Source organism: Nerophis ophidion, linkage group LG11 (genome assembly GCF_033978795.1).
Source record: "Nerophis ophidion isolate RoL-2023_Sa linkage group LG11, RoL_Noph_v1.0, whole genome shotgun sequence".
In the NCBI taxonomy this organism is placed as follows: domain Eukaryota; kingdom Metazoa; phylum Chordata; class Actinopteri; order Syngnathiformes; family Syngnathidae; genus Nerophis; species Nerophis ophidion.
In genome coordinates this window covers 10,060,458-10,072,866 of record NC_084621.1, presented here as the reverse complement: position 1 = coordinate 10,072,866, position 12,409 = coordinate 10,060,458, and the positions used below count along the sequence as shown (strand labels likewise).

At 40.2% G+C, this 12,409-nt stretch overlaps 1 protein-coding gene across 1 annotated transcript in view; it reads left to right on the top strand.

Annotated features, from left to right (window-relative positions):
* The first annotated feature begins 8,240 nt into the window (after positions 1 to 8,240).
* ceacam1 (CEA cell adhesion molecule 1) overlaps positions 8,241 to 12,409 on the top strand; it is an 87,125-nt gene continuing 82,956 nt past the window's right edge. The window contains exons 1-2 of the mRNA XM_061916605.1: positions 8,241 to 8,295; positions 8,369 to 8,680. Coding sequence (XP_061772589.1) covers positions 8,241 to 8,295; positions 8,369 to 8,680 — 367 coding nt within the window. The remainder of the gene's footprint in view (positions 8,296 to 8,368; positions 8,681 to 12,409) is intronic.

Below are 12,409 nucleotides of genomic sequence, written 5' to 3'. Positions count from 1 at the left end.
ATATATATATATATATATATATGATATATATGTATGATATATATATATATATGTTTGTGGGGAAAAATCACAAGACTGCTTCATCTCTACAGAACTGTTTCATGAAGGGTTCCCTCAATCGTCAGGAAAGAAAAAAAAAATCTCATATATATATATATATGTATGTATGTATGTATTTATGTATATATATGTGTGTATATATATATGTGTGTATGTATATATATGTGTATATATATATATATATATGTATGATATATATATATGTGTGTTTGTGGGGAAAAATCACAAGACTACTTCATCTCTACAGAACTGTTTCATGAGGGGTTCCCTCAATCGTCAGGAAAAAAAAAAATCTCCTGATGATTGAGGGAACCCCTCATGAAACAGTTCTGTAGAGATGAAATAGTCTTGTGATTTTTCCCACACATACACATTGCGTTCTACCACGGCATCGAACACTATTCTCTGGATAATCCAAATAATAAAAAAAAATATATATATATATATATACATACACACACATACATATATATATATATATATATATATATATATATATATATATATATATATATATATATATATATATAATCAAACAATAGAAAATAAACTAAGGAAAAGGAGTGTTAACTAGATCCAAAAGGGAATGTGTGACAGAGTATGTGAAGTATTTAGCTGAGGTGTGTGTTACCAAATGTTGTGAAGAGACGAAAGAACACGGAAGTCCGTGGCGCAGGCAGAGCGAACGAGAGGCGTCGAGAGGAACGTGTCCAAGCGGGAGGTCGAGAATCCCAAAGGGCTTGTCCGGGAGGCAAGGGGATCACAGGAGAACAAGGGGAGCGCTGCCGGAAGACAACAGGAACATCAGACACAACGGAAACACGGAAGTCGCAGGGGAAGAGCGAGTACGCGGGATGGAAGCCAGATACAGGATGCTTACACAGGGACAGAAAACTATACTCCGGCGAGTGAAGGCAGGTTGTCCAGGCTTAAGAAGGCAGATCGCTCATCAAGGACAGGTGTGTTGATTGCTGGAAAATTATTGCACCTGATGGCTGCTGCAGGGATTTACGTCCTTGGATTTACGCGGCCGTGAGCGTGTCCCGGGGAGCGCACAGACTGATGAGCGGCATTGGCAGGAGTCCTAGCCGTAAATCCATGCAGAGCAGACGATGTCTCCGAGATGTTGTCCTGTTTGCATTTTTTTTTTCTAATTATCTTTGTTAATTTAATACAAACCCCTCTACCATGAATTGATTAACGTGGACCCCGACTTAAACAAGTTGAAAAACGTATTTGTGTGTTACCATTTAGTGGTCAATTGTACGGAATATGTACTGTACTGTGCAATCTACTAATAAAAGTGTAAATCCATCAATCAATAACAATTTTAAATGCTGATATTTTGATCAAAATAATTTGCCCCTGTTAGAGTGCACCAAAATTTTAACTGGTAAATTATTACATTTTTTTAATTATTTTTTTTACTTTACTGCTTTTTCCAAATAATTCAGTATAAGGAGTATGATATGATTTTTAACGAACAAGCTTTTAAAAACACTTACAAAGGCCTGCAGAGTAGCTCGGTCCCACGACCTTGGTGCTATCGTAAACACGATAACAAAACCAGTCAATCCAGAAACGTATTTGTTACGTCTTTGCTGTATTTTTCCTTTTAGGAGAATCTCAACGCCAGGTCGCTTGAAGCCAGGGAGAACAATCCAGATTAGAATGTTTGTCTAATTGTCTATTTTCGGTCCTCAAATGAATCGTACTTTGCCATGCAGAGCAGACAATGTCTCCGAGATGTTGTCCTGTTTGCATTTTTTCTAATTATCTTTGTTAATTTAATACAAACCCTTCTACCATGAATTGATTAACGTGGACCCCGACTTAAACAAGTTAAAAAACGTATTTGTGTGTTACCATTTAGTGGTCAATTGTACGGAATATGTACTGTACTGTGCAATCTATCTACTAATAAAAGTGTAAATCCATCAATCAATAACAATTGTAAATGCTGATATTTTGATCAAAATAATTTGTCCCTGTTAGAGTGCACCACAATTTTAACTGGTAAATTATTTAATTTTTTAAATTAATTTTTTTACTTTAGTACTTTTTCCAAATAGTTCAGTATAAGGAGTATGATATGATTTTTAACGAACAAGCTTTTAAAAACACTTACAAAGGCCTCCAGAGTAGCTCGGTCCCACGACCTTGGTGCTATCGTAAACACGATAACAAAACCAGTCAATCCAGAAACTGAGTTTGTTAGGTCTTCACTGTACTTTCCTTTTAGGAGAATCTCAACGCCAGGTCGCTTGAAGCCAGGGAGAACAATCCAGATTAGAATGTTTGTCTACTTGTCTATTTTCGGTCCTCAAATGAATCATACTTTGCCATGCAGAGCAGACAATGTCTCCGAGATGTTGTCCTGTTTGCATTTTTTCAAACTATCTTTGTTAATTTAATACAAACCCTTCTACCATGAATTGATTAACGTGGACCCCGACTTAAACAAGTTGAAAAACGTATTTGTGTGTTACCATTTAGTGGTCAATTGTACGGAATATGTACTGTACTGTGCAATCTATCTACTAATAAAAGTGTAAATCCATCAATCAATAACAATTCTAAATGCTGATATTTTGATCAAAATAATTTGTCCCTGTTAGAGTGCACCAAAATTTTAACTGGTAAATTATTAAATTTTTTTAATTATTTTTTTTACTTTACTGCTTTTTCCAAATAGTTCAGTATAAGGAGTATGATATGATTTTTAACGAACAAGCTTTTAAAAACACTTAAAAAGGCCTGCAGAGTAGCTCGGTCCCACAACCTTGGTGCTATCGTAAACACGATAACAAAACCAGTCAATCCAGAAACTTATTTGTTATGTCTTCCCTGTACTTTCCTTTTAGGGGCATCTCAACGCCAGGTCGCTTGAAGCCAGGGAGAACAATCCAGATTAGAATGTTTGTCTAATTGTCTATTTTCGGTCCTCAAATGAATCATACTTTGCCATGCAGAGCAGACAATATCTCCGAGATGTTGTCCAGTTTGCATTTTTTTTTTTTTTTTTCAAATATCTCTGCTAATTTAATACAAACCTTTTTACCAAGAATCTATTTTCTCAAACAAGTTGAAAAACTTATTCAGGTGTTACCATTTAGTGGTCAATTGTACGGAATATGTACTGTACTGTGCAATCCACCAATAAAAGTTTAAATCCATCAATCAGTCAATCGAAAACAATTTTAAATGCTGATGTTTTGATTGATCAAAATAATTGACCCCCTTTAGAGTGCACTCAATTTTAACTGGTAATGGTAAATTATTTAACTTTTTTATTATTTTTTTTTACTTTTTCAACATATTTCAGTATAAGGAGTATATGATTTTTAATGAGCAAGCTTTTAAAAACACTTAAAAAAGGGTATTTCAGCGCGGCGCCGTTGCTCTTTGCATGTTTTGGGCGGATGTTTAACATGATTGACGGTCAATTGTGGGTTGATGATAAAGCGCCAGCAGCTGGCTGGCTCGTGTGGATTTAGCATTATGGGACTTTGTTTGCCTCCATGATGACCTTCAGCCCCCACGCGTTATTGATCCACTCAATGTTAAATGGAGGCTATTGTGACGTAATGATGGAATTTTTCAGGGAAACATTTCGTAGCCCTGCTTCAGTTTTACAGACGTGTGAATCACACAAAGCAAACAGGTGAGGGAGACAAAGGCCTCCGGTGTGTTTGGACACATTTGCTAACTTCTCCTATTTGACTGCTGTTGTTATCAGTACATTTTTCAGAAAAACATGCCTTTTTTGCACTTTGGCACACCTTTTTTTTATTACTATTTTGGCTGACAATTTAACAGTGACTAAACTGATGAGAGGAATCGTTTGTTTTTTGGTAAATGCCTCCTCATATAGTATTATTTTATTTAAAATAATTACACATTTTGACCTTTTGATTTGAGCTGTCACGTCATTCAGGCTGTCACAAAAAGATGTTTCACCTCTTCCGGATCAACGTTGTTTTGCCACCAAAAACCTTAGCAGCTATTAACCTTCTGTCAGCACGCCAAATTAGAAGATGATCACTTTGCTGTGAACATGACCTTCTACCTAAACCTTAAAGCCTTAGATCAGACCTGGGCAAGTTAAGGCCTCGGGGGGACGCATGCAGCCCGTTAAACTTTTCAATTTCTTTAAGATAGAAACTATAGCTGCCATTATAATGTGCAGTGATGTTTTCAAATGACCATAAGTCTTGAACTATACAAAGTACAAACCCAGTTTCCATATGAGTTGGGAATTTGTGTTAGATGTAAATATAAACAGAATACAATGATTTGCAAATCCTTTTCAACCCATATTCAATTGAATGCACTACAAAGACAAGATATTTGATGTTCAAATAATAATTAACCTAGAAATTCATGGCTGCAACACGTGCCAAAGTAGTTGGGAAAGGGCATGTTCACCACTGTGTTACATCAGATTTTCTTTTAGCAGCATTCAATAAATGTTTGGGAACTGAGGAAACTAATTGTTTAAGCTTTGAAAGTGGAATTCTTTCCCATTCTTGTTTTATGTAGAACTTCAGCTTCAACAGTCCGGGGTCTCCGCTGTCGTATTTTGTGCTTCATAATGCGCCACACATTTTTGATGGGAGACAGGTCTGGACTGCAGGTGGGCCAGGAAAGTACCTGAACTCTTTTTTTTTTTACGAAACCACGCTGTTGTAACCCGGGCTGAATGTGGCTTGGCATTGTCTTGCTGAAATAAGCAGGGGCGTCCATGAAAAAGATGGCGCTTGGATGGCAGCATATGTTGTTCCAAAACCTGTATGTACCTTTCAGCATTAATGGTGCCTTCACAGATGTGTAAGTTACCCATGCCTTGGGCACTAATGCACCCCCATACCATCACAGATGCTGGCTTTTCAACTTTGCATCGATAACAGTCTGGATGGTTCGCTTCCCCTTTGGTCTGGATGACACGATGTTGAATATTTCCAAAAACAATTGTCAGACCACAGAACACTTTTCCACTTTGCATCAGTCCATCTTAGATGATCTCGGGGCCAGAGCGCCGGCGGCAATTCTGGATGTTGTTGATAATTGGCTTTCGCTTTGCATAGTAGAGCTTTAATTTGCACTTACAGATGTAGAGACCAACTGTATTTAGTGACAGTGGTTTTCTGAAGTGTTTCTGAACCCATGTGGTGATATCCTTTAGATATTGATATCGATTTTTGATACAGTGCCGTCTGAGGGATCGAAGCTCACGGTCATTCAATGTTGATTTCCGGCCATGCCGCTTACGTGGAGTGATTTCTCCAGATTCTCTGAACCTTTTGATGATATTATGGAGCGTAGATGTTGAAATCCCTCAATTTCTTGCAATTGCACTTTGAGAAACGTTGTTCTTAAACTGTTTGACTATTTGCTCACGCAGTTGTGGACAAAGGGGTGTACCTCGCCCCATCCTTTCTTGTGAAAGACTGAGCATTTTTTTGGGAAGCTGTTTTTATACCCAATCATGGCACCCACCTGTTCCCAATTAGCCTGCACACCCGTGGGATGTTCCAAATAAGTGTTTGATGAGCATTCCTCAACTTTATCAGTATTTATTTCCACCTTTCCCAACTCTCTTTGTCACGTGTTGCTGGCATCAAATTCTAAAGTTAATGATTATTTGCAAAAAAAATATCAGTTTGAACATCAAATATGTTGTCTTTGTAGCATATTCAACTGAATATGGGTTGAAAAGGATTTGCAAATCATTGTATTCTGTTTATATTTACATCTAACACAATTTCCCAACTCATATGGAAACAGGGTTTGTATATTATGTACAAATTCTCAGTCTTTCACAAGAAAGGATGGGGCGAGGTACACCCCTTTGTCCACAACTGCGTGAGCAAATAGTCAAACAGTTTAAGAACAACGTTTCTCAAAGTGCAATTGCAAGAAATTTTTGGATTTCAACATCTACACTCCATAATATCATCAAAAGGTTCAGAGAATCTGGAGAAATCACTCCACGTAAGCGGCATGGCCGGAAACCAACATTGAATGACCGTGACCTTCCATCCCTCAGATGGCACTGTATCAAAAACCGACATCAATCTCTAAAGCAGTGGTCCCCAATTACTTGATTAATACCGGTCCGCAAAAGTTTTTTTTTCTTTTAATTAAATCAACATAAAATACACTTACAATTAGTGCACCAACCCCCAAAAAAATCCCTTTTTTATGACAAAAACAAAAAAACAAGAAAGAGAATCCCCCTTGACCCCGCCTATTTGCAGCTACAAAAAGATTGGGGACCACTGCTTTAAAGGATATCACCACATGGGCTGAGGAACACTTCAGAAAACCACTGTCACTAAATACAGTCTGTCGCTACATCTGTAAGTGCAAGTTTAAGCTCTACTATGCAAAGCAAAAGCCATTTATCAACAACATCCAGAAACGCCGCCGGCTTCTCTGGCGACGTTAAATGCCTCCTCAGACGGTAGTATATTTATAAAATAATCACACATTTTGACCTTTGATTCGAGCTGGCGCGTCATGCGGGCTGTCACAAAAAGATTCTTCACCTTGTTGGTAGTAAACTTTACTGGAAACCACCTCTTCAGGATCAACGTTGTTTTGCCACCAAAAACCTTAGCAGCTATTAACCTTCTGTCAGCACGCTAAGTTAGAAGATGATCAGATACAATTTGCGGGGGCAAAAATAATTTGGGTGTTGGTGTGGCGCAGTGGGAGAGTGGCCGTGTGCAACCCGAGGGTCCCTGGTTCAAACCCCACCTACTACGTCACGTCCGTTGTGTCCTGAGCAAGACACTTCACCCTTGCTCCTGATGGGTGCTGGTTAGCGCCTTGCATGGCAGCTCCCTCCATCAGTGTGTGAATGAGTAAATGTGGAAGTAGTGTCAAAGCGCTTTGAGTACCTTGAAGGTAGAAAAGCGCTATACAAGTACAACCCATTTATCATTTATTTATCATTTACCTTGCTGTGAACATGACCTTTTATCCAAACCAGGGGTGTCCAAAGTGCGGTCCGCAGGTCATTTTTAACGGCCCCACGGAACGTATTAAAAATACAATTGAAAAAAATTAAAAACATCCATCCATTTTGTACCGCTTATTCCCTTTTGGGGTCGCTGGGGGCGCTGGCGCCTATCTCAGCTACAATCGGGCGGAAGGCGGGGTACACCCTGGACAAGTCGCCACCTCATCGCAGGGCCAACACAGATAGACAGACAACATTCACACTCACATTCACACACTAGGGCCAATTTAGTGTTGCCAATCAACCTATCCCCAGGTGCATGTCTTTGGAAGTGGGAGGAAGCCGGAGTACCCGGAGGGAACCCACGCATTCACGGGGAGGACATGCAAACTCCACACAGAAAGATCCCGAGCCTGGGATTGAACCCAGGACTGCAGGACCTTCGTATTGTGAGGCAGACGCACTAACCCCTCTGCCACCGTGAAGCCCATGTTTTTTATTAATACACATACTGTACTTGGTGTGTGTGGTCCAATCCAACTGTGTTCGCTTGACATCTCCGCTCCATAGTAAAGCTTGACTGTCATCTTTCGGGATAGTAAACAATGAAACACCGGCTGTGTTTGTGTTGCTAAAGCCGGCCACAATACACCGCTTCCCACCAACAGCTTTCTTCTTTGACGTCTCCATTATTCATTGAACAAACTGCAAAAGATTCAGCAACACAGATGTCCAGAATACTGTGGAATTTCGCGATGAAAACAGAAGACTTGTAGCTGGGAACGGTGCTGGAACAAAATGTCCTCTACAATGTGTGACGTCACGCGCACGCGTCATCATACCGCGACGTTTCAGCAGGATACTTCGGCGCGAAATTTAAAATTGCAATTTAGTAAACTAACCCGTGTTGCAATGTTAATATTTCATCATTGATGTATAAACTATCAGACTGCGTGGTCGGTATTAGTGGGTTTTAGTAGGCCTTTAAATGTCCTAAAAGCCTTGAATAAATACCATCTCCCTCTTCCGTCCAGTTGCATAGCACTTGTCATCATTTATCATTAGGAGAACTTCATCCAAGACGGCAAACAAAGATGAAGACAAGAATGAACATAGAAGCCACCTGCAGATAAGGAGCAGGGCTGTTTGTTCAAGGGGGGTCTTGGCCGTATATAACAGTCAATCATCAGAGAAGTGGTGAAGACACCTCAAAATGGCAAGAAAAACTGCTGCAACCAAAGCTGGTGTTCTGCTTTTTATGCTTCAAGGTGACTCCACCAAGCGACGATCCGTAGCAAGGTCGTTCTGTAGGTTGACCAGTTCTCCTTCTTCACCCTCCAGCAGGTCTTGGGCTGTCTGCAGCCGTGCAAGTCCTGCCCTCCGCCAACCCGGTTGCGGTCGGGGACACGCTGACGCTTTCCCTCCATCCAGCCACAGCTCTGAGGGGCGGAAGCTGGGCGGTGGGAGATTTCCTCATCCTCACCTGGCTCGGGGAGCAGCAGGCAGTTTTCCCCAACCACAGCGGCAGGGCCTCGGTGGACGTCATCACGGCGGCCCTCACCCTGACGGCCGTGACCTTGGAGGACTCGGGAGTGTACGCGGTGCAGAGCAGCGATCCTCCGTTCGGAGCAAACGCCTCCATCACCGTCTTGGGTGAGTCCTGATTTCATATCTGCAGTGGAAAAAGCAGCCACGGTACGTTTAGATTCGTCGAACGGGATATTGAACAGCAATGGTCATTTATAAGATGAGAAGATAGATGGATGGATACAGTAGATCAGGGGTGTCCAAACTTTTTCCACAGAGGGCCGCACACGGAAAAACGTAAGCATGCGGGGGCCATTTTGCTATTTTTCATTTTCAAACCATAACAAAATATATTAGTGAATTATATTTATATAGCGCTTTTCTCAAGTGACTCAAAGCGCTTTACATAGTGAAACCCAATATCTAAGTTACATTTAAACCAGTGTGGGTGGCACTGGGAGCAGGTGGGTAAAGTGTCTTGCCCAAGGACACAACGGCAGTAACTAGGATGGCACAAGCGGGAATCGAGCCTGCAACTCTCAAGTTGCTGGCACGGCCACTCAACCAACCGAGCTATGCTGCCCGCTATATGGATTTTTTTTTTTTAATCCTTAGGGCTCCTGGGGAGCATAGAGGGTCTCAGTCACTAAAATGTTAAAAATAAGTCAAATTATTATTTTTTATTTAATGCTTACAGTAAATGTCTATCAACTTGAGGTTGATATAAAGTAAAACAAATAATGTTTTATGCCTTTTCTGTCAAAGACAACTTTGTTTTTTATAGTAAAACTGAAATATGCAGTATTTAGATAGATAGATAGTACTTTATTGATTCCTTCAGGAGAGTTCCTTTATTTAAAATTAAAGCCCTCAAAGATCTATAATGCAGGACACCATTGATGTCAATTATTTAATAGTTTTAGTATTCACAGTGAAAAGTTAAATAAAATCCTACTAAATATATTTGCGATCCGAAAGGTTCCCCACTCATAAAGTGATACATTTTTATTAGTTTTTTTTACTTTTAACACTTAAATTTCAAGATCAACTTCCGATATATCTGTCGATTTTAAGTTTTAACTATTATTTTGTTTGTTTTATGCTCTTTTGTCAAAACTTTGATGTTTTTATATGGCAACCACACAACATATGCAATATTGTTTCCACATAAAACATTTTAATTTGATATATTTTAAGTAATAATTCATTATAACGTAGATTTTTTTTGGTCCTTTTTTTATTTTTTGAGCAATGGAATAAAAAGCCTCATGCATGGCAGCTTTGTGTCAACATTGCCACTTTTTCTCATTAGATTTCACCTCATTCCACTTTTTAAAAAATGTTTTTTGATTTTTGCAATCCTATCAATTTTGCAATATTTGCAGAATGTGTGGCGGGCCGGTAAACGATTAGCTGCGGGCCGCAAATGGCCCCAGTGCCGCTCTTTGGACAACCCTGCAGTAGATAGATAGATAGTACTTAATTGATTCCTTCAGGAGAATTCCCTCAGGAGAATTCCCTCAGGAAAATTTTAATTCCAGCAGCAGTGTACAGAATTGAGATTAAATTTAAGAAGGAAAAAGTCAATAATGGAGGTATAAATGGAAAAATCCATCCATTTCTACCGCTTATTCCCTTTTTGGGGTCGCGGGAGGCGCTGGTGTCTATCTCAGCTACAATCGGGCGGAAGGCAGGGTACACCCTGGACAAGTCACCACCTTATCACAGGGCCAACACATATAGACAGACAACATTCACACACTAGGGCCAATTTAGTGTTGCCAATCAACCTATCCCCAGGTGCATGTCTTTGGAGGTGGGAGGAAACCGGAGTACCCGGAGGGAACCCACGCAGTCACGGGGAGAACATGCAAACTCCACACAGAAAGATCCCGAGCCTGGGATTGAACCCCAGACTACTCAGGGCCTTCGTATTGTGAGGCAGACGCACTAACCCCTCTTCCACCGTGCTGCTCCTAAAGGGAAACAAAATAGAAAAATTCTACAGTAAGAATAAAAGTAAAATGAGAATAATGCGGGGCGGTATAGCTCGGTTGGTAGAGCGGCCGTGGCAGCAACTTGAGGGTTCCAGGTTCGATCCCCACTTCCGCCACCCTAGTCACTGCAACTGTGTCCTTGGGCAAGACACTTTACCCACCTGCTCCCGGTCTCACCCACACTGGTTTAAATGTAACTTAGATATTGGGTTTCACCATGTAAAAGCGCTTTGAGTCACTAGAGAAAAGCGCTATATAAATAATTCACTTTACAATGAAAACAACAGTAAAATAGGAATATAACAAGAGAAACTAGGCAGTAGTGACCATGTTATGAAAAAGTATTGCACTGTTATTGTTTTGCATCCCCTATCATTCTAATACCCTCCCTCCCACCCAGAGAGGTGTTGTACAGTCTAATAGCGTGTGGGACTAAGGAGTTTTTGAGTCTATTAGTCCTGCACTTGGGATGAAGCAGTCTAGAAGCATTTAAGTCTCACCTTAAAACTCATTTGTATACTCTAGCCTTTAAATAGACTCCCTTTTTAGACCAGTTGATCTGCCGTTTCTTTTCTTTTTCTTCTATGTCCCACTCTCCTTTGTGGAGGGGGTCCGGTCCGATCCGGTGGCCATGTACTGCTTGCCTGTGTATCGGCTGGGGACATCTCTGCGCTGCTGATCCGCCTCCGCTTGGGATGGTTTCCTGCTGGCTCCGCTGTGAACGGGACTCTCGCTGCTGTGTTGGATCCGCTTTGGACTGGACTCTCGCGACTGTGTTGGATCCATTATGGATTGAACTTTCACAGTATCATGTTAGACCCGCTCGACATCCATTGCTTTCCTCCTCTCCAAGGTTCTCATAGTCATCATTGTCACCGACGTCCCACTGGGTGTGAGTTTTCCTTGCCCTTATGTGGGCCTACCGAGGATGTCGTGGTGGTTTGTGCAGCCCTTTGAGACACTAGTGATTTAGGGCTATATAAGTAAACATTGATTGATTGATTGATAGTACTGAACATGCTCCTCTGGCTACTGATAACGCTATGACGTTGGGTTTGGAGTAGAATGGGGAAGTCTTGTGTTTAGGAGCCCAGAATCTGGTAGACGCCACTAGATATTAGTAATACATGTGTTCAGTTATTTTATTAATGACTTTATTATTCAATCTAACGAAACAATACATAATAATGCAATCAATTCTAAAATAGCAACATTCAGAATAGCAATAAAAAGAGCAATTGAGGACACACAAACATGACTCGGTACAATCTTAAAGCAGTGAAACAAAAATGAATATTATCAATATTAGTAACAATTTCAAAATTGCAGTGATTAAAAATCCCTCATTGATATTATCCTCAATAACCTTAATATAAAAAATAATTTAAAAAAAATGAACAATGCATCGCATCTCATATGCTTGACAACACACTGTGTCCAATATTTTACACAAAGATATAATAAGTCATATTTTGGTTCATTTAATACTTAAAACAGTTTGTTAGTTTGTAAAATGTTGACCTTTCTCGTATGGTTCGATACTAAAAAATTATTGAAGCATGCAGTATATGCAAAGAAAACAAGTTAGCCATACAGGTCTATGTTGTAATGACAAACAGAGCCTGAAACAATATTGACAAAGGATTTAAAATGAGATATTTAGACTGACAACCAGGAAACTTTGTGGGGGATTTTTCTGCCTGTGATAGTTTGTGTGTTTTGTATTTTGCTGACCTTTCGTTAACATGAGACTTCATGTCACTTTGAGTCATGAGGGCATCCGCCTCCTGTATGTCTTGTCCTGTGGCGCCATTTGACCTCCCAAAAAAACAACTCCATTTAAAATAACTATTGGCAA